Here is a 23,235-nt window from a genome sequence, read left to right on the forward strand (position 1 = left end):
TAAAAATTTTATTGGGTTCATTCCCATGCATTCTCCTGCCTGTTTTTTAGGCTTTACTGGTTTAAATAATGGTGTCTTGGGCAGATTGGGGAGGAGGCCAAGAAGACCTAGCTCTGGTTGTCCCAACTCATGCTTCAAGCTAGCAACTTCATTTTTATTTAGATATTTGATTTTCATGTAAGATTTTGTTAGGGAAAAACAGGTATTTTTTGCAAAATTAAAAATTGTTGCTTGTAAACAAACTTGCACATTCATACCATGGGATATTCATCAATAAAAGGGAATGAACTGTTTGATACACACAACTTGAATGGACCTCAAGGGAATTATGCTGAGTGAAAAGAGTCAATCTCAAAAGGTTATAAATTGTGTCATTCCATTTATATGACATTCTTGAAACAACACATTTATAAAGAGAATGGCTTAGTGATTGTCAGTGTTTAGTGATGGGGGTATGTGTGGAGGTTGGGTGTGGCTATACTGAGATTGCACATGGGAGCTATGATGATGGAAGTGTTCGATGGTTTGATTGTGGTGATCACATGAAACTACATAGGTGATAAAATTGCACAGACAGGTGTGTGCGCACACACATGCATATACATACACATATGCTTGTAAAACTGGTAAAATCTGAATAAGCTCTGTGGATTGTCTCAGTGTCAGTTTCCTTATTTTGGTCCTGTACTATAGTTATGTAAGATGTTATGGTGGGAGGATAGATGAAGAATGCATAGGACCTCCCTGTGTATGTGTGTGTATATGTATATATATTTTTTTCTACTTCCTGTAAGTAGATTATTATTTCAGAGTCAAAATTTGAGAGTTAAAAGCACTGCCATGTATACAAGCTAATAGTGAAAGTGAAGTGAAAGTGTGGGTTGCTCAGTCGTGTCCAACTCTTTGTGACCCTGTGGACTGTAGCCCGCCAGGCTCCTCTGTCCATGGTATTTTCCAGGCAAGAATATTGGAGTGGGTTGCCATTCCTTCCTCCAGGATATCTTCCTGACCCAGGGATTGAATTCTGGTCTCCTGCATTGCAGGCAGATTCTTTACTGTCTGAGTCATTAGGTAGAGCTAATATTAGAGGAAAAGAAATGATTCTTTCTTTAATAGTAAATCGTATGTGTGTGTGTATGCTCATACACTCAGTTGTGTCTGACTCTTTGTGACCCCATGGACTATAGACCACCAGGCTTCTCTGTCCATGGAATTTTCCAGGCAGGAATACTGGAGCAGGTTTCCATTTCCTCCTCCAGGGTAAAGTGTTTCTTGCATCTTCTGCATTGCAGGTGGATTCCTTACCACTGAGTCACCAATAGTAAATTGTAATAATAAATAAATCAGGTGATTTATTTGAAAGAAATTTAAGTGAATATTGACACATTTTATTAGGCAATTTATTCATTTTTTGATAATCTAACATATTCTTTAGAGAAAAATGTGGTAGAAGAGAGGGTGCTTGTGTGTATGTGTGTATGTTTGTAGTTCCATCTAGTGGAATCGGAGGAGCCTGGTGGGCTGCAGTCCGTGGGGTCGCTAAGAGTCGGACACGACTGAGCGACTGACTTCACTTTCACTTTTCACTTTCACGCATTGGAGAAGGAAATGGCAACCACTCCAGTGTTCTTGCCTGGAGAATCCGAGGGACAGAGGAGCCTGGTGGGCTGACATCTATGGGGTCACAGAGTCGGACACGACTGACGTGACTTAGCAGCAGCAGCAGCAGTGGAATTATCAGAGTCCACAAAAGGACCCTTTGTTATTGCTGTTGTTAACAAAAGGGAAGAGGAGGATTTTAGGTGAGGGAAAAGAGGATCTTAATTTTGAGGTTATTATTAGGCAGAAGGCAACTAATGAGGAGTAGCAATTTTCAGTTTTGGCAATCCAGGGAGACCTTTGTGTTAAGAAATTAAAAGCAGTTTTCTTTCCATTAGGAACGTTCAGATCTGTTAATACAAATGTTCACAGTAACATGCTCCTTTGCTGTCAGATATTATCGTGATGGAAAGGTTAGCATCAGACATGTAGCATGACTTATGGAACCATATTTATCACCAAGCATATGAATGAATCTATCAAGAAGGAAGGGAAGTTGGTCATATCCTTTATTGTATAACTTTTATAATATTTTCCATTTTCTAAAGTATGAGGATACAAAATAAATGTTTATTTTAAAGGCCCGCAGGTGGTACTCGGCTGTCTTTACCATAGTCACATTTTTTTTTCCATATGACATCATGTGGAAATACAGTTTTAGTCCACTTATATGTGTGTGAAAGGAAGTGTAGAATATAGTTCAGTGCATAGACATAAGAGTCAGATGTCCTGAGTTCGCATCCCAGCTGTGATCCTCAGGCAGGTACTTTCCGTCTCTGACTCAATCTCCTTATCTGTAAAATGGGAATTCAGTTGTTTAAAATTGTGTCCAATGATTGTGAAGATAGTATTACAGAAGTGTAGTATTTGTGAGATGCCTGTACACTGTACTGACATAAAAGGGTTGGAAGTGCAAAAAGGAAGACAAGGGGCCTGGAGCAGGAAAAAGGAAGATGAAGGTCAGAAGTGCAGGTGGTGTTGCCTTTGAGTTGACCTACTGTTGTACTCCTGAAGACACCAGGGTTTGCTGAAGTGGTGTCACGTAACTAAAGGCTGATGATTCTGCACTGGCTGCTCATCTGGAGTCCATTTCCGTAGCGGCAAGTGTCCACCAGCAACTGTCGCACATTGGAAGCCAGGGCCTTTCTGCTTCTTCAGGTTCCTCAGTTCCCTTCAGTGCCTAACAGGAAGCCACCTAGCAGGAGACCTTAGAAATGTATCAGTAGTTTGATGTTTCCCAGCCCCAGAGGTTCAGAGTAGCATATGGAAGGGTAGGTGGGGTGAAAAATAACAGGTAACTAATCTGTGCAAAGACTGTGCACATACCTTCTATAATTAGTAACTGTGTCTGGGAAGAACTTGGGGGCTTGGGCATGGCACTGGAGGGATGCAGTCATTTTACTCCTTGTCTTTGGAGCTTTGTTTTTAATGCATTTAGATCCATAGAATTAAGTTGATTTTACTCATTTCAGTAGCATGTTGATCTTGGTTCATGTAATTTATTATGCCTGTTGCTTTTTCTCATCATCAGTTATCCTATGTGTGTCTACTTCCCATAAATTCTTTAAAGGTAAATAATGTTATTCATGGGTTAAATTTAAATAAATGTGCCGATAATTTAATTGTTTATTACTTTTTTTATACTTAGTCGGTTTCTGGAGTGAATCCATGTTGCTGTAAGATAAATTTGGTTCATTTTTTTTTTTTTCATGATATTCTACCATACTCCTTTATCACCCTTTCTCTTCTCATCTGTTTTCCCATTGATGGGCATTTAAGTTGCCTGCAGTTATTTTGCGTACGGTGCTGCAATGAACAGCCTCATCCCTGTTACACTGATCTTTTGAGAATTTCTGGGGTATGTATCCAGTGCGGCAGGCAGCCTCTCAAATGGCTCCCAATGATCCCTGCCTCCTAATATTCACGCCTCGTGTAATCTCCTCCCCTTTAATGTGGGCTGGTCCTAGCAATTCTCTTCTAGTGAATAAAATCTGGCAATTGTGATGAGATGGCACTTGCAAGATGAGATTTTTAAAGACTTGACTCTCTTCTTACCCGCCATTTCTCATCCTCTCTTTGGGGGAGACATGGCGAGATCCGTACAGCAGGGAACTGAAGTCTCTGACCAACAACCAACTAGGCACTGGGGCCTGGCAACAGCTTTGTGAGGGAGCTTGGAGGCAGGTGTTTCCCCCAGTTACCCTTGAGGTAACTGCGGCCCCAGCTGACTCTCTTGTTTATTGACTGCTTTGAATATTGCCCTGTGGGCTTGCTCTAGTTGCAGGGTCTACTCTTCAGTTGCAGTGTTCAGGCTTCTCGTTGCAATGGCTTCTCCTGCTGCAGAGCACAGGTCCTGGAGCGGGCTTTAGCAGCTGTTTCATGTGGGTGCGGTAGTTGTGCACGGGCTTAGTTGCTCCACAGCGTGTGGGGTCTTCCCGGACCAGGGTTCAAACCTGTGTCCTGCATTGGCAGGTGGATTCCCCTAGCCACTGGGGAAGCCCAATTGCAACCTTTTGAGAGACCCTACTCAGCTAAACCACATCTGGTTCCTGACCCACAGAAACTTTGAGATAATAAATAAATATTTGTCCTTTTAAGCCTTTAAATCTTGGGTAATTTGTTGTATAGTAATAAGTAGTTGATATAACCAGGGATGTGACTGTTGGGTTGTGGGGTATATGCCAGATTTCTTTCATATCAGCAAATACTTGAGGGCTTTTGTCTCCTCACGCTTCTCATTAGCACTTGCTAGTATCAGACTTTTCTAAATGACTTTTTGCCAGCCTGATAGGTGTAAAGCGATCTGTCATTTTAATTATACTTATTTGATAAAATGCTGAATATCCATTCATATACCTTTTTGGTCAGTGCTTATTAATATTCTTTGCCTGCTATTTGATTTTTATGTCATGTGTTGATTTGATGAAATGTCTTGTAGTCCTTACTGGTCTCAGAAATTAAAAATATCTTCACTCCTTATATTAAGCTGTTAAATTTACAAATAATATCCTTCATTAAACAGAAGTATTTAACTTTGATGTAGTTATAACCATAAATTCCTTCTCCTTAAAGCTTGTGCTTCTCTGGATCCTGTTCAGGCAGGACCACTGATATCTGTAATTTGTGCTTAGTCATTCAGTCATGTCCAACTCTTTGTGACCCCATGGGCTGTAGCCCGCCAAGCTCCTCTGTCCATGGGGATTCTCCAGGCAAGAATACTCGAGTGGGTTGTCATGCCTTCCTCCAGGGGATCTTCCCAACCCAGGGATCAAATTCAGGTCTCCTGCACTGCAGGCGGATTCTTCACCGTCTGAACCACCAGGGAATCCCAAGAATACTGGAATGAGTACCCTATCCCTTTTCCAGGAGAACTTCCCGACCCAGGAATTGAACCGGGGTCTCCTGAATTGCAAGCGGATTCTTTATCAGCTGAGCTACCTGGGGAACCCATCTATAATTTGGATCTTCTGAATAAACAAAAGTCTTCTCACTAAAGGATTGAAGTGGGTTTAAAGATACAGATAAACACTGTGCTCTCTTCTTGCCCATTTCATTTGAATTTGCTTTGTTTATGTATGTGATAATTTAACCCATTTAAAGTCAGTTCAGTCTCTCAGTTGTGTCCAACTCTGCAATCCCATGGACTGAAGCACACCAGGCTTCCTGGTCTTTCACCAACTCCTGGAGCTTGCTCAAGCTCATGTCCATCGAGTCGGTGATGCTCTCCAACCATCTCATCCTCTGTTGTCCCCTTCTCCTTCTGTCTTCAATCTTTGCCAACATCGGGGTCTTTTCCAGTGAGTGAGTTCTTTGCATCAGGTGGCCAAAGTATTGGAGCTTCATCTTCATCATCAGTCCTAACAATGAATATTCAAGACTGATCTCCTTTAGGATGGACTGGTTGGATCTCCTTGCAGTCCAAGGGACTCTCAAGAGTCTTGTCCAACACCACAGTTCAAAAGCAGCAATTCTTTAGCACTCAGCTTTCTTTATGGTCCAGCTCTCACATCCATACACGACTATTGGAAAAGCCATAGCTTTGACTAGACGGACATTTGTCGGCAAAGTAATGTCTGTGCTTTTTAATGTGCTCTCTAGGTTGGTCATAGCTTTTCTTCCAAGGAGCAATCCATTTACAAATCTGGACAAAGATGAAATGTGGCCAGGTTGCAAGTGACCCTGAGTTAGGTTAATAGGTGAGTCTCATGGAGTGAATTAATGCATTGGTCCCCAAGTTACAGAAACTATGAGATAAAGTATGTTGCAAAATAATAAAGTATATTTTTCTATTTTTTTTTTTTAAAGTTAATGGAGAAGGTCTCAAACTCTTTTCAAATAATAATTTAAGCTGTAGTTTAAAAATGTCCACCAGGTGGCACTAGTGCATGATAAGTACTTACGAAAATCAGACGCATTATTCTCACACTTACGTTAAAATCTGTTGAAATAAGAATGTATTGACAGTGTAACTAAGGAGATAATTTTGGCTCCTTATGAGTCTTCAAGAAACCTTTTCCAAGGCTCCAGGTTGGGTGAGGTGTCTTTCTTTGTAATTATTTACTGGAGTCTAGTTCCTTCATTTGGGGCTTCCCCAGTGGCTCAGACGGTGAAGAGTCTGCCTGCAATATGGGAGACCTGGGTTTGATCCCTGGGTCAGGCAGATCCCCTGCAGAAGGAAATGGCAATCCACTCCAATATTCCTGCCTGGAAAATCACATGGATGGAAGAGCCTGGTGGGCTACAGTCCATGAGGTTACAACGAGTCGGACACGACTGAGCAACTAAAATTTCCTTCCTTTGATGTAAAGATTGGGAAATTTTAGCCTCCGTAGGCCATGAGTAGTGGAGATTTTATTTATTTTTCTAGTAATCACTAGGTTATGAGTTAAAGCTAGGTTTGGGAAAAGTGAAACCTAAAATGTAGGCTAATTTAAACATATCTTTCAATGCATATAAAACCTGCTTGTTTGGGAAAAGAATGGAAGTATATATATTTCATTGTTTACTTTTATATATTGATAGTGAAAAAATAGCCAAGATTACCCGCTTCATTCCCTAGACTTCCCTGGATTGATCTACAAATTCCATTTTCTTTTGGGAAGTAGGCATAGAAAAATTTATAGACCTTGAAAAAATAAATATAATACATCCAAGGACCATAGAAGTAATTTCCAAGCAACAACCTGTACTCCCAAGTATAAAATTTTCATACCATTTATCCTGAATGGTACTGATGACTTAGGCTCTGTGTCTAGGTCTGAGTATTCCACAACAGTTTTAATGAGCTCCCTCCTCCTTGTCCTTTTGGAGACGTGCTATATTTTCTGTTTTACTGATACAATTGAGAGGGCTGGCCAAGCATCAGGCTTTCCATTCCTGGAAAACATATCTTCAGAGCCTTCTTACTGTTGTTCTCTTGTGGCAGGTACTCAGCATGCTTTTACTATTGAATTCAGTTTTAAAAAGTGATGAATACCATTGTTTCCTAAAGTGTGATTAGTGATTCAACAGTCTTTCCAGAAGGGGCTTTGGAAGTGTTCTGTGATTTACCAACTTTTCTTCTTAGCACTGCCCACATAAACTTGTTAAAGACTCTCTGAAGCCCTATAGCCATGATTCTCAAAGGAATGGTACTGCTCCCTAGGAGACACTATAAATTATAGATTTGTGGGGACGTTGTCACACCAGTTAACCCAGAGGTCATGGATAGCCTGCAACGTAGCCTGTTCTGTAAAAGCAAGAGTTGTCCTTTGCTACCTGAGACTTACTTTTATTCTTGTAGCTTTAAAATCTGTTTATAATTAAGTTCAGGACCTAACTCTGTTTTACAGATAAACACAAAATAGTTATGATTTTATAATCCTAGACACTGAGTATTTTAGGAATACAATGACCATGTAAATTAAGGGAAGATTGTATTTTGTTTTGTTTGGAGCTCAGGATTGTTTACTATTTCAGAAAAGGACATCGAAAGCAAACAACACTGGTTGTATTTGAGTCTGATATAGCACAACTCTGTAGCCTGTGTTTGTACCTGTTATATTCACCATGATTCACCATGTATAGAGGCAAGTTTCTGACTATCTATGTCTTTTGGTTTAGTCATTCCCAAGATTTATATATTAAAATATATTTATTGTTATTGTTGGTCTTTTTGGAAATTATGTTTCATATGAATTTTGTTTCAGGATAGTAAAGGAGGTGTTAAAAAGATACATGTTTACAACAAGGGAATATTGGATCTGAAAGGGTTGGGAACCACTATCCTAAATTCTCCAGAAGCCTGGAGAATTTTTTTAACCCTGCATTTGGTAAATTAACTTTGATAATTAACTTTAATAAAAATTGACTTTTATTTTTTGTGACATCTGCTAACTTTAGGGAAGGCTATACTAATGCTGGGCTTCCCTGGTGGCTCAGATGGTAAAGTCTCTGCCTGCAATGCGGGAGACCTGGGTCGGAAAGATCCCCTGCAGAAGGAAATGGCAACCCACTCCTGTACTCTTGCCTGGAAAATTCCATGGATGGAGGAACCTGGTAGGCTACAGTCCATGGGATCGCAAAGAGTTGGACACGACTGAGCAACTTCACTGCTTCACTGAGACTCACGCTATACTAGCTGTTATTATTGAAACTTTTAATAGTACTTTATACTTCTCAAGATGCCTTCACATGCCTTATTTCAGCTAATTTTCACAACATCTTATGAGGTACATAGCATAGACATTCTCCTTCTGTATGAAACAGGAGAAGGGTGAATTCAGGTGACTCATCACAGGTTACTCAGAGCCAAGATGAGAGCCCTGACTCCCAGATCTGATTCTCTGATTGCCCTTTCTGCTGTATCTTATAGCTCTGGAGGTTTGCTGACCCTGGCACAGACTTCTCTCCATTCCTCTGTGCTTCTGCAACCAGGGAGTAAGTAGGCAGGCGAGAGGTTGAGCCCTGTGACAAAGCAGAGCTGGGCCAGGTGGAGCTTTCCCCCAGTAAGGGGCTGACTAGTCTGGAAGGCACCGGTTTTGCATTTCCTGATTCCTACCTGTTGCTCGGCTTTCAAGTTCATCACCTGTTTTTTTGTATCTCTAGATCAAAAGGGTGATCAAGGGGAGGAAAAGTAAATGAGATGACAGCTCACTGGTTAAAATTACCTGGTGGAATGTGTTTTACCATTACCTTTTGTTCTTCCTGAGGCTTGTGGTTGGTATTTGCATAACCAATGCTAGTTGAGATTGCAAGCCTATAGGATGTCTTTATTCTTAAGAGGAAATAGTAATAGCACACAGTGTGTGTGTATGTATTTACAAGTCAGGCATCATTCTAAATGCCTTATGTACATTAATTCATGTAATCCTTTCACAAACTTTATGAGGTAGGTAATAGTGTTACCTTTATTCAGATGAGGAAAGTGAGGCAAAAAAAAGGGTTCAATCACATACTCAAAATAGTAAGTGATGGAGAAGGGACAGTATTTTGTCCCAAGTGGCAGAACTGAGATTTGAACCTGGGGAGTCTGGCTTCAGAGAAAAGCTTATGGATTACCAAAGAGGAACAGGCTAGGGTATACTCTAACCTCAGAACATGACGGGAGGAATCTTGTGGTTTTCTTTTAGGATGAGTATTGCAAGAACTTTTTTTTGAAGACAATAGACTGAAGAAAAACGTACAACCTACAATTGCAACGTATGTTTTATTTGGGGACCTTACTGAGGACTATAGCCCAGGAGACAGCTTCTCAGATAGCTCTGAGGAACAGTTCTGAAGAGGCAAGGAAAGAGCCAGGATGTACAGTGTAGGAGTTTTTGCCAGGGGAAAACAAACAAAACCTGTAGTCAAACATCGAAAGATTACAGCCAATCACAAAAGCAGATACCTCCAGTTAATGGTTTTTGTGCTTTCCTGTGTGTGGGAAGGTGCAAGAGTCTGGGCTCGTTGAAGTTATTCCTTATATATGCATTTTATCTAGGGCCTGTATCCTGTTTGTCTTCATCCTGATTTCCTCAGCAGATACCAGTGGGGGCGGCTGCTGTGGCTGATGGCTTGTTGGTGGGCAATGTTTGTTTGCTGAAATGGCAGGCAATATTTTTTGCCTGCAACTCATAAGCAAGTTAGAGTTTTATTTTGAAATCTAAGAATGTCATGGTATAAAAAGTTTTAGAAGGAATTTCCTACTTCTCCATCTCTCCATTCAGATGTCATAGTCTCTTAAATTCTATCCATAAACATCAGATCATTGAGTTTTCTTTAACTATTAGGAAGATATTCTTAAAAAACTGACATATTAAACTAATTGATAGGCAAGTATAACTCAGTAGTTTTGAGCAAAACTCTGAAGGGGTGAGGCTAGAGCCTCCTGGCCAGCTAACTTTCTTCTTCCTTTATTTCATTCCTTCCCTATTCCCTTCCTCTGTCCTTTGGCTTCGTTTGTAGCTGCAATCTGAGTAACATCAGCAGCAAATACCAACAAAAATAAATTTAAAAAGAAAAGCAAGACATTTTTACGATGCTTGCTGCCAAGTGCATTAAACTCTTTTGCTGGACTTTCTGTACGTCCCTCTGTGATTTTGGTGTAAATTTATTACTCATCCAACATGTGGGCTAATGCTTCTTTTCAAGCTTGTGCTAATTAATAGTAGAGGCCAGAGCTGGAATTCAGACAAGGCAAGTCTACAAGTGGAGCACTAGATGGGGAAGCAGACATGTATTCTGTCTTGAGGTGGCCGTGAGCACGTGGGTGGCCAGAGGTGAGGTGTAGGGAGACCAGGCTGTGAGAGACTGGTGACCAGTAGGCATCCACCAAGGGAGTGCCTGTTTGCTCAGGGCTGGGCCCTGGGCATTTTCCACATAATGGCAAATAGGTTAAAGACTTCGCTGGCATCCTTCCCGATTCCTGAATTCAGATTTTAAAATAAGGGAATGTGTGGAGATCTCAGTTGTGATAAATTGTTCCTCAGCACTCCTTAGCAGCGTGTCTTATCTACCCTCAACATAGTTACCCAAATTGTGACTTTAGACATATAAAAGCCTCATACAAAGCTAGTCTGTTTTATATTCCTCTTATTACATGCAAAAGGAAACATGCTTCATGAAAGATGAGGATGATTTTGTTTCAAACGCTACTATGAAACCTTTTCATAAAGTATGTAATAGGTATTTAAGAAATTAGGTGCTTTGCTTGCTGAACAATCAGTTACAGGAATTCGTCAGAGCAACTCAGATAGAAAGCATCTGACAGATGAACTCTGGAAATGACTAAATAAGTGGGTCACAGTGGTTTTCCTGGTCGCCATCCTTGTCCAGGATTAGGAAACCACAGGATTGGGAATCAGCCTTCTTGGGCTTGACTCCTGTTTTGCTGTGAATCCACAGGAGGTGCAGATAACATAACCTCTCTGTTAGTGTGTTATCTGCCTATTTCATCAGAGTTTATGAACACCATATAAAACAATGATTGGGAAAGTGTGTTGAAAAGTGAAACTTCTGTACTGTTATTGTCATTACTCATTAATCTTAGTTCATAAGGCAAATAATTTAAATGAGGTTCATTTTTCCTTAGCAAATGGATGTTTTCTCTATTATAATATTCTATTGGTAACACTTATTTATCAATAATTAGCAAAAACATCAGGCATACAATAAGTAGCAGTGCTGCGGCTGGAGCTCTGATGACGCTTCTGGGAAGTATATGAATATCCTGATTCATGGCTTGGGTTGCTTCCTCAGGGTCTTTATGTCTCCTGCATTCAGTGCTGCTTGGGGCCCCACTTCCTCTAATTTTGTGTAACTAGTTTCTTGCTCAGTCAAGTTTCTATCTTGTCTTCTAAATAATCAAGAGAGACAACCTTCTGACTTTAATACATCTCCGTATCATCTTTACTGATCATGGACTTTTTCTTCCCACGTGGACTTCAGTATCTGGGCCTCAGCCCGTATTCTATAGATTGTATTGGTGACTGCAGGTAAAATGATGTCCCTTATTTTATGTGTAGACCAGCCCGGATCTCCAGGGAGGTTCTGTTCTTTGGTGACCTCAGGAGCTGGGGAAATTGCACAGGAGCCTCCTGTGTGGGATGGCCACAGAAAGCTAGCCGTAGTCTTAGAGACTCAAGTAGTTCCAGGCCATCTGAGTCCCAGACTTCTCCGTCTTGGCTCTGACCCACCTCGTTAGACTTAGATCCACAGGGCTTGCCCAGAAGAGCCCAGACACCCTCTGAGAGGGCCTTAGAACTGAACAGTGTCTTGAGGCGTCTTCCACGCTGAGCTGCATGGACCACTGGATGATCTTGGGAAAGTTCTGCAATTGTCTTTAGCCTTCTGCTCGCAATACACGTCCTCAGGGATCTTCTAGGACATCTCCAGTATATCCTAGGCTCTCTGTGATAAAAGACTACTGTCTCTGTCAATTAGCTCTGTCTGCCAGAGGGGCACTAGCAGCCCTGAACTCACTCTGCGATCAGACTGGAGCTGTTCCTCACAGAGTCCTCACTGTGTGATCAATTTCAGTCTTCTCATTATAAGTTCCCCTGAGATACTGCTGCTTATTTCAAGGCCCACCTCCTATGTCACTTTTTATTTTTCCTGTAGGCTCCCAACTTTAATAGAATAAATTACTCCTAATAGCACTATCTGTACTCACAGTTGTTTATCCATAACTCTTGTGAAACTCTTAACACACAAACATCTAAAATGTGTCTGCCTTTCTGCTTAAAGAAAGCTATAAGCTTCTTGAGAGTAAAGATTACATGTAACTCATTTTGTCTATCATATATTTGCAAGGCCTTGCACCATGATTGGAACAATACATGTTTTGGACTTAAATTTCTTTAAAGGACTGTTAGATGGAGTAAGATGGAGTTGCGTAGAGTTAGACATGACTGAGTGACTGAACAACAAGAAGATACAGGTCAAAGATAGTACCACTCTTCCTAATTAATTATTTAAACAAGTTTATTGAGAACCTACTCATGTATTAGACACTGGCATACTCTAGGGAGGCAGTTGTGAATAAGACACACACAATTCTTACTTCTAGGGAGCTTACAGTCTTCTCTACTTTCATGCCTTGGTCTCTCAGCCTGATAAATCAGTTGTTGCTTCTGGTGGTGGTCAGCTAAGCCAGACAACTCCTTCTGACACACCCAGGACATGGAAAAGAACTGCTGGTGATGGTGGTAGAAGCAGCAGAGAGCTTGGCAGAATTGTGCCCTCCTTCTGACTATACTCATGACAATTATAACATGTCCAAGCATCATGTACTGTTGCCTACTTCTTCCCAAGGGGAGCACTAGATAAGCTCAATGGTAGTCTCATGCCTCTGGCTAATGACTAATTTGATCTGGGAACCTAGGCTTGATCTTTTGTAGTAAATACTCAGGATGGAAGTGTGTGTGTGTTAGTCAGTCAGTCATGTCTGACTCCTTGCAACCCAATGAACTGTAGCCTGCCAGGCTCCTCTGTCCATGGAATTCTCCAGGGAAGAATACTGGAGTGGGTTGCCATGCCCTTCTCCAGGGAATCTTCCTGGGGATCGGACCTGGGTCTCCTGCATTAGCAGGCAGACTCTTTACCATCTGAGCCACCAAGGATGGGTGGGACTAGGTAATAAGGAGGGGATCAAGTCAGAGAAGCCAAGTTCATTTCAGATCCAAAGGACAAGCGTGGAATGGACAATGGGGGACAGTGTTCAAAGATTAGAGGCAATAATGTTTTGGGATGAAGCTGGGAATTGTAGGAATGGAGATGGACGTTGAGAGTTAGGTAACTGATGGATCCAAGAATTTTAAAGTAACAAAATCTGGAATGTCCACGTTGTTCAGTTCCTGGATTGCTCACCTTGCTGAAAGATATGGGGCTGGGCTGTTTGGGGAGTGATGTCAGACATATTGCTGACTAAGACATCCCTTGTTTATGGCCCCCTTCTGACAACAACTTTGCATCCATCCAAGGACAAAAGTGCCTTTGTGGGATCCAGTACCATAAACCAAGGAATCCAGAAGTCTTGCCCACCCATGCATCAGGTAATAGGCAACTGGACCTTGGTCCTGGCCCTAGACCCTGCAATGACCTGTTAGCTGGCTTCAGCCCTTCTTGCCTACAGACTAAGAAGCCCTGGAAAACACTGTCTTAGAAAGTCATCCATGAACAAGAGAGCCATTGTGGAAGTCAAAAATTTCCAGTGCAGAAGTTCTAACATACCACTAAAACAAAAACGTATGATGCACTGGAGAGGGTGAGAGGAACTTGTTCTGTATTACCCCATCCCAAGACAGCACTGCTTCAAGCCAAGAGAGATCTTTTCCATCTGTGATTTCTCCTGTGGGAGAAAATGAGACTGTATGAATGAGCACCTTGCCCTCGCAGTTTTGTGGGCTGCTCAAAGAGGCTCGTTTCTCTCTCATCCCATCCAGAGCCCTGATTTGTGAGCGGCATGACTGGGCAGGTGCAGGGGGAGGTGGGAGGGACCACACTGGGCTCTTGGAGGGCATCAAAGGGCCGCAGATCCTCCTGTGTCGCAGACTCCATCAGGAAGCTTTCTCATGAGCTGCTGGGTCACCTCACAGCAGAGCCTCCCGAACAAAAGTCCAAACCCAGACGCGTCACAGGTGAATTCTCCCAAACATTTAAACAAGTTAACACCTGTCTTTCTCGAACTATTCCAAAAACCAGAAGAGGAAGGAATGCTTCCAAACTCCTTTTACATGGCTACTATCACCAGATATCAATATAGACAAAGACACCACCTCAAAAAAAAGAGAAAATTGTAGGTCAATATCACTTGTGATGATAGACACACAAATTCTCAACAAAATATTAGCAAACTGAATTCAACAGTACATTAAAAGGATCATACACCATGAAACATGATCTAAATTCTTTAATCAATGTGGTACACCACATTAACAAATTGAAGAATTAAGAACACTATGATCATCTCAATAGATACAGAAAAAGCTTTTGACAAAATTCAACATCTATATATGAAAAAAATTTTCAACAAAGTGGGCATAGAATATACCTCAACATAATAAAGGCCATATATGTCAAACCCAGGGGTTCCCAGCTGGCGCCAGTGGTAAAGAACACACTTGCCAATGCAGGAGACATGAGAGACACAGGATCAATCTGTGGGTCAGGAAGATCCGCCAGAGGAGGGCATGGCAACCCACTCAAGTATTCTTGCCTGGAGAACCCCATGGACAGAGGAGCCTGGTGGGCTGCAGTTTTTGGGGTCTCAAAGAGTTGGACATGACCAAAATGACTTAGCACAGCACACATGTGAAAAACCCACAGCTAACATCATACTCAGAGGTGAAAAGCTGAAAGCATTTCTTTTAAGATCAGGAACAAGACAAGGATTCCACTTTGCCACTTTTATTCAGCATTGTATTAGAAGTCCTAGCAATCAGACTAGGAAAAGAAATAAGAGGAATCCATATTGGAAAGGAAGAAGTAACTGTTTGCAAATGACATGATACTACACATAAAATATCCTAGAGATGCCATCAGAAAGCTATTAGAACTCATCAATGAATTCAGTAAAGTTGCAGGATACAAAATTAATATACAGAAATCTGTTGCACTTCTATGGACTAATAACACTGTCAGAGAAACTAAGAGACAAACCCTGTTTACAATTGTCTCAAAAAGAATAAAATACCTAGGAATCAATCTAACTAAGGATTTAAAAGGCCTACTCAAAAAACTATAAGACACTGATGAAAGAAGTTTAAGAGGACATAAATGGGAAGATCCCTCATGCTCCTGAATTGAAATAATATTGTTAAAATTGCCACACGACTCAAGGCAATCTACAGATTCAATGCAATCCCTAGCAAAATACCAGTGTCATTTTTCACAGAATTAGAACAAATAATTCTAAAGTTTGTATGGAAACATGAGAGGCCCTGAATAGCCAAATCGTTCTTGAGGAAGAAGAACAAAGCTGGAGGTATCTCTGTCCTTGATTTCAAACTATACTGTGAAGCTGCAATAATCAAAATATTATGGTACTGGCACAAAACAAGAGATTAATGGATGAGAATGGAGAGCCCAGAAATAGGCCAATGCCTATATGGTCAAATAATCTATGCCGAAGGAGACAAGAATATATAATGGGGGAAAAGACAACCTCCTCCATAAAAGATGTTGTGAAAACTGGACAGCTACATGAAAAAAAATCAAACTGAAGTACTTTATCACATCATAGAAAGATCCCCTGGAGGAGGAAATGGCAACCCACTACAGTATCCTTGCCTGAAAACCCCCATGGACAGAGGAGCATGGTGGGCTACTGTCCAAAGGGCCGCAGAGTTGGACATGACTGAGTGAGCACTTGCACGTACAAAACTAAACTAAAAATGGATTAAAGACTTAAATGTCAGATCTGAAGCTGTAAAACTCTTAGAAGAAAATGCAGGCGATACACTCTGACATCAGTCTTTGCTCTCTCTCTATATATATTTGGATGTGTCTTTAGACAAAGGAAACAAAAGCAAAAATGAACAGAATGGGACTATACCAAACTAAAAAGTTTTGCACAGAAAAGGAAATTTGTCAACAAAATGAAAAGGCAACCTATGCAGTGGGAGAAGATATTTGCAAATGATATATTCCATATATATCTGAAATATATAAAGTCATACAACTTAACTTCAAAAAAGTCCAAATAGCATTAAAAAAAAATGGGCAGAATATGTGAATAAACATTTTCCAAAGACATGCAGATATCCAACAAACACATGAAAAGGGGATCAACATCACTTATTACTAGGGAAATGCAAGTCAAAACCACAGTGAGATATTAGCTGTCAGAATTGCTATTATCAAAAAGACGACAAATAACAGCTTTTGGCAAAGATGTGGAGAAAAAGGAATCCTTGTGCACTGTTAGTGGAATATAAATCGGTGCAGCCACTATGTGAAACTGCATAGAGATTCCTCAAAAATTAAAAATATAATTACATCACCCAGCAAGTCCTCTTTTGGGTATTTATCTGCAGAAAATGAAAACAGTAATTAAAAAAGTTACACACACTTGTATGTTCACTGCAACATTATTTACGTGGGCAAAACAAAACTACTCATTGATAGACAAATGGATAAAGAAGGTTTATATATTTTATATCAGTCAGTTCAGTTCAGTTGCTCGGTCACGTCTGACTCTTTGCGACCCCATGGATTGCAGCACGCCAGGCCTCCCTGTCCATCACCAACTCCCGGAGTTTACTCAAACTCATGTCCATTGAGTCAGTGATACCACCCAAACATCTCATCCTGTCGTCCCCTTCTCCTCCTGCCTTCGATCTTTCCCAGCATCAGGGTCTTTTCAAATGAGTCAGTTCTTCACATCAGGTGGCCAAAGTATTGGAGTTTCAGCTTCAGCATCAGTCCTTCCAATGAACACCCAGGACTGATCTCCTTTAGGATGGACTGGTTGGATCTCCTTGCAGTCCAAGGGACTCTCAAGAGTCTTCTCCAACACCACAGTTCAAAAGCATCAATTCTTCAGCGCTCAGCTTTCTTTACAGTCCAACTCTCACATCCATACATGACCACTGGAAAAACGATAGCCTTGACTAGATGGACCTTTGTTGGCAAAGTAATATCTCTGCTTTTTAATATGCTGTCTAGGTTGGTCGTAACTTTTCTTCCAAGGAGTAAGCATCTTTTAGTTTCATGGCTGCATTCACCATCTGCAGTGATTTTGGAGCCCCTCAAAATAAAGTCTGTCACTGTTTCCATTTTTTCCCCAACTATTTGTCATGAAGTGATGAGACCAGATGCCATGATCTTAGTTTTCTGAATGTTGAGCTTTAAGCCAACTTTTTGACTCTCCTCTTTCACTTTTATCAAAACAGTCTTTAGTTTCTCTTCACTTTCTGCCATAAGGGTGGTGTCATCTGTATATCTGAGGTTATTGATATTTCTCCCGGAAATCTTGATTCCAGTTTGTGCTTCTTCCAGCCCAGCATTTCTCATGATGAACTCTGCATATAAGTTAAATAAGCAGGGTGACAATATACTTGACATACTCCTTTCCTGATTTGGAACCAGTCTGTTGTTCCATGTCCAATTCTAACTTGCTTCTTGACCTGCGTACAGATTTCTCAGGAGGCAGGTCAGGTGGTCTGGTATTCCCATCTCTAAGAATTTTCCATGGTTTGTTGAAAAAATGTATATGCTATATATATATTACTCTGCCATAAAAATAGTGAAATCTTTCCATTTGCTACAACTTGGTTGAACCTAGAGGGTATTATGCTAAGTGAAATAAGTCAGACAGAAAGACAAATACCATATTTCACTCAAATGTAAAATTAAAAAAACAACACAATGAACCAACAGAGCCAAACAATAAAGACATACATGCAGAGAACAAACTGGTGACTGCCAGAGGGATGAAGGGTGTGAGTGAGGGGTGAAGTAGGTGAAGGAGATTAAGAGGTACAAACTTCCAGCTGTAGAATAAATCATGAGGATATAATATACAACATAGAGAGTATAGTCAGTAATATTATAGTTACTCTGTATGGTGACAGATGATAGCTAGACTTACCATGTGTTCTTGGTTGCTCAGTTGTGTCCGACTTTTTGTGACCCCATGGACTGTAGCCTGCCAGGCTCCTCTGTCCATGGGGATTCTCCAGGCAAGAATACCAGAGTGGGTTGCTATGCCCTCCTCCAGGGGATCTTCCCAACCCAGGGATCAAACCCAGGTCTCCTGTATTGCAGGCAGATTCTTTACCAGCTGAGTCACCAGGAAGCCCAAGAATACTGGAGTGGGTTGCCTATCCCTTCTCCAATGGATCTTCCCGACCCAGGAATCGAATCAGGGTCTTCTGCATTGCAGGCAGATTCTTTACCAGTGAGTTACCAGGGAAGCCCTAAGAATTCTGAAGTAGGTCGCCATGTCCTCCTCCAGGGGATCTTCTGAACCCAGGGATTGAACCCAGGTCTCCTGCACTACAGATTTATTCTTTACTGTCTGAGCAACCAGGGACGCCTGTGAAAGATTTATCATGATGATTATTTAAATACCAAATCGCTATGTTATATACTTGAAACTAACATAATATAGGTATGTAAATTATATTTCAATAAGATTATGTATGTCAATTATAGTTCAATAAGAAAATAAAGTACAGAACATATTGTTAAAGGTAAGTATGTAGTCAAATTTATAATACTCTAATACTGTAATATGGTGGTGTGTTAACAACTTAAGTCTAGAGTAAAGGTTAAAGGACGAGAGTATTAGAAATAACCACAGTTACCTTAATTTGTTAACAAATATGAAATATAAAAATAGATAATTGTGACTTCAAAACCAAAGGGGAGGAGTAGAAGGGTGGAGCTGGAGTTGCTGTCAGCATAAAATGGATTGTTTTAGTTATAAGATGTTTTATGTAAACCTTTTATGTAAACATGGTAACAACGAAAGCAAAAACCTTTAGTAAATTCATAAAAAAATAGAGCGGAATCAGAGTATACCACCATGGAAAATCACCAATTCGCAGAAGTGGGCAGAAAGAGAGGAAAAAAGGAATAATGGAACTATAAAACAACTAGAAAGCAATTAATAAGATGGCATTAGTATGTTCTTAACTAATAATGACCTACTTTATAGCACAGGAAACTCTACTTAATACTATGTAATAGCCTACATGGAAAAGAATCTAAAAAAGAGTGTGTGTGTGTGTGTGTGTGTGTGTGTGTGTGTGTATATATATATTTACTTTGCTGAACACCTGAAACTAATACAAGATTATAAACCAACTATACTCCAATTAAAAAAAAAACAACAAGAAAAATGATTACTCTAAATGTAAATAGATTGAATTCAATAATTAAAAGGCACTGAGTGACTGAATGGATTAAGTTGAAAAACAGGACCCAACTATGTGCTGCCTACAAGAGACTCACTTCTGCCTTAAGTACACACATAGGCCCAAAGTGAAGAAATGGGAAAAAAATATTTCATGCAAGTGGAAAACAAAAGAGAGCAGGGGTATATTATACTTTAGTAAACACAATATACTTTAAAGCAAAAACAGTAACAAGAGACAAAGAAGCACAGGCTTATTTACAGGCACACAGTTCTCTCTCAGTTGAGGACCTCAGTGAGATAATTCACATGAACAAAGGAAAGGATAGCAGCAGAATGCTCAGAATGCAGCCTCAGTCAACTCAACTTTCTTCTGAATATGAAGAAGATCTGATGGAAATACTCCTGTCTGTCACACTTCAGCCGTGGGAAAGCTAAGAGTACCCCAAGCTCTTCTTTGGCCTAAGGGTGGTGTATAGAAATGGCTGGCTTTTCACCACGTGTGGATGACACACCTCAACCTACCTTTGGGACTAGGAGAGTTTCCCAGCTTCACTTGGAGCTTGGCTCACCTTGCTGGCCTCTGATGCCCTTTCTGTTGTGTTTTCCATTCTGCTAGATTGCCTTTCATTGATTGAAAAGATGGCCACTCAGCACTTAGGTCTGTAAGTTTTAGTGCTAAGTGGGAGCTCCGTTTATGTTTTTCCCCAAGTTCTGCACTTAACACTTGTCTTTGTGTTAGGAAGCATGGAATTTTGAGTTCCTCTGAGGCATGAAATAAGATATTATCATTAATAACCAGCTTTCCCATCCTTTCTTTGCTGTCAGGAGAGAAGGGATAATAAAACCTATGATTTATTTGGACTGGCTCCATTAAGAACTGACAGAGTAATGATATGATTCCATTAATGCTTTATTCTTTATTCTTACTCTCCATTGTTAGTTACTAATTCTAAACTTACTACAAGAGTATAAAGCAGTACACGTCACCTAAAATTTCATTGGAGTTACCTTTGTCACTATAAAACTTTGTAAGCCTTTCAGAGTCTTTCTCAAATTATTATTAGTGGATTGTAAAGTCTGGACAATTGACAAGCTCACTTTTTGACTGACTGACTGAATTGCCCTTACAGGTGTTTCAAAGGGACCTTGCAGCTGGTTGTACAATGGTGAATGTGTTGGTTAATTCATTCAGCATAGGTTTATGGGGTGTTTACTCTCTGTTATGCTCTGTTGTAGGTGTTGGTAATAGTGCACTGAATAAAACAGAAACCTGTCCTCATTTAGTGATGGAAGATGGACAAAAAGCAGAGGAAATTAAGTCGTTGTTTTGGTTATTTGAGCATGAGAAGACCTCATGAAAAGGAGAAAAATGAATTGGGGCAGGAGCTGTAGGCAGCTGGTTTGATGGAGAAAATTAGGGAAAGCATTTCAGTTTTAAATATTGTTGTCTGGAAAGGCCCCACCAAGAAAGCAACATTAGAGCAAGAGCTTGAAGGAAAGAAAGGAGTGAGCCACGTGTATAGTGGGGGTGAGAGCCGTACCAGGCAGAGGGGGCAGTGGGACCGAGGGGTCCTGAGGCGGGAAGTGGCTGTTATGTTCCAAACCAAGCTGATGGTAACAGCACACAGGCGCGGGGCTTCCTGCAGGCTTGACACTGTTCTAAAGGCTTTACATCGGTTATCTCAGAGAGTCGTCCGTATTTCCCCAGCCCTGATTTATAGGTGAAGAAATTAAGGCACAAGCAGCTTAGATAGCTTGCCCAAGATTACTCAACTAGAAAGTGGAGAACCAGGCAGTCTGGCTGCAGAGTCTGGGTGCTCAACCACTCTGCTCTGCCGCCTGGTGTTTCATCCTTTGGAGATGCAGGCAGCACTGCCCGCTACACTGCAGGGTGCCACTCTGCCTTCAGGAGCAAGTCTTTTCTTGGTCTTAACATTGGCATTAGCTGTGCTTGTCTTGAGCCACCGGTTTATTTCCATCTAATGAATCTGTGATGCTCACTGATCATGATTCTGTGCTGGCCGTTGAGTACTTAACCACTTGTATTTCTCTTTCTTTCTTCATGTTGTTATATTTTGTCTATCACTGTAAACTACCTTATATCCTTTTAGATATAGGGGATGATGAATGACTAGAAGTACATTTTAAAAGAAGACTCAGACTCCTTAGTCTGGAACTAGAAGGCAAGGAGCCCTGGTTCTGGGAAAAACCAGCTTGGCCTTGCACAACTATGATTCCCATTTCTCCCTTCTCCTGGCTATGGCCCTTCTCCTGTTGCTCATACTTGGGGTTCCCACAGGAGCTGACAGAGGGTGAAGAAGCAGATGTCTCTTTGAAATTTCAGCCCTGACTAATGCAGTCTATGTGGCAGTTAGGAAGATGGATTGATGAGATCAGGCAAACAATTCATACCCTGACCACCACCTACCTGGAGTCTGAGACTTCACATCTTCATCTGATGAAGATGAAAATAGTGCTTACTTCCTAGAACCATGAGGATTAAGTAGGATAATATTCACATATGAAGTGCACAGCACAAAGTTGATGCATATAAACACTATGGAAATCTTAGCTGTTGTTATCACTAATTACTCTTTAAGGAACAACAAACAAAACAAACCTCTGTCTTTAAACAAAATCCCTCTGAGCCTGGTTGAAATCTGGCTCTCCACCTCATCCGAACTAATGCCCTGTGGGGCCCCTCTGTGGTACTGATTCCTCACATCTTGGCTCTCAAAACGGAAATGGCCTATTGGAAACAGAAGACAACAAATATGAATAGTGAATAAAACCAAGGAGCACAGCCAAATTCCAACTTCCTAAAAGCCTCAGTCATGCTAAAGATAGGGCTTCGCAGAAATGCCATGAGAGAGAGGACAAGTACCTCTGCTTCGTCGGCCGGTCCCCCTGCCCCAACCCCTTCCAATTGCTCAAGAATAGTCTAGGCTTCTTACAAAATTGGCATTGACTTTTTTGTTCTCTTTTTGAAAAAATTTATTCTTAATTGGAGGATAATCGCTTTACAATATTGTGTTGGTTTCCGCTGTACAGCAGCATGAATCGACTGTAAGCATACATATATCCCCTCCCTCTTGAGTCTCCCTCCCACTCCCACCCCTACTCCACCTCTCTAGGTTGTCCAGAGCACCGAACTGAGCTCCCTGTGTTATACGGCTGCTTCCCACTAGCTCTCTGTTTTACACATGGTAGTATATATATGTCAGGCATTGCCCTTTTTAGGATCACTTCAAGTTCTACAAGAAGAAAATAAGCCTGCAAAAGTAGCTTACAAAATTCAATTAGATTTTAATTGTGTTAGAATGCAAAAAGGACTTTTTCAGAAAGCTTACCTATTTAATACTTTTTTTTTTTTATCCTGTCAGAATATTGAACCCTGACTTGGAGTGGAGCAGCTTGGTACTGGAGTAAAACCATGTGCGTTGAACTTGACTCCCGACTCTGCATTTGGAGGTTTCCCAGGTGCCACTAGTAGTAAAGAACCCACCTACCAATGCAGGAGACATAAGAGATGCTGGTTCGATCCCTGGGTTGGGTAAATCCCCAGGAGGAGGAAATGGCAACCCACTCCAGTATTCTTGCCTAGAGAATCCCCATGGACAGAGGAGCCTGGCCGGCTACAGCCCATAGGGTTGCAAAGAGTCAAACAACTGAAGTGACTGAGCACGCAGGGATTTACATTCATGAGTGATGTTGCTGGGATTTGGGTGGAGAGGGAGGTGGGAGTGGGGATCAGGATGGGGAATACATGTAAATCCATGGCTGATTCATGTCACTGTATGACAAAAACCACT

The 23,235-nt window shown here is 41.0% G+C and overlaps 1 protein-coding gene across 1 annotated transcript in view; it reads left to right on the top strand.

Moving 5' to 3' along the window:
* NMD3 (NMD3 ribosome export adaptor) overlaps positions 1-23,055 on the top strand; it is a 64,981-nt gene extending 41,926 nt beyond the window's left edge. Inside the window, exon 17 of the mRNA XM_061168255.1 lies at positions 22,807-23,055. Coding sequence (XP_061024238.1) covers positions 22,807-22,814 — 8 coding nt within the window. The 3' untranslated portion in view covers positions 22,815-23,055. The remainder of the gene's footprint in view (positions 1-22,806) is intronic.
* The last annotated feature ends 180 nt before the right edge of the window (positions 23,056-23,235 follow it).

The sequence above is a fragment of the Dama dama genome, chromosome 19 (genome assembly GCF_033118175.1).
Source record: "Dama dama isolate Ldn47 chromosome 19, ASM3311817v1, whole genome shotgun sequence".
Classification (NCBI taxonomy): Eukaryota; Metazoa; Chordata; class Mammalia; order Artiodactyla; family Cervidae; genus Dama; species Dama dama.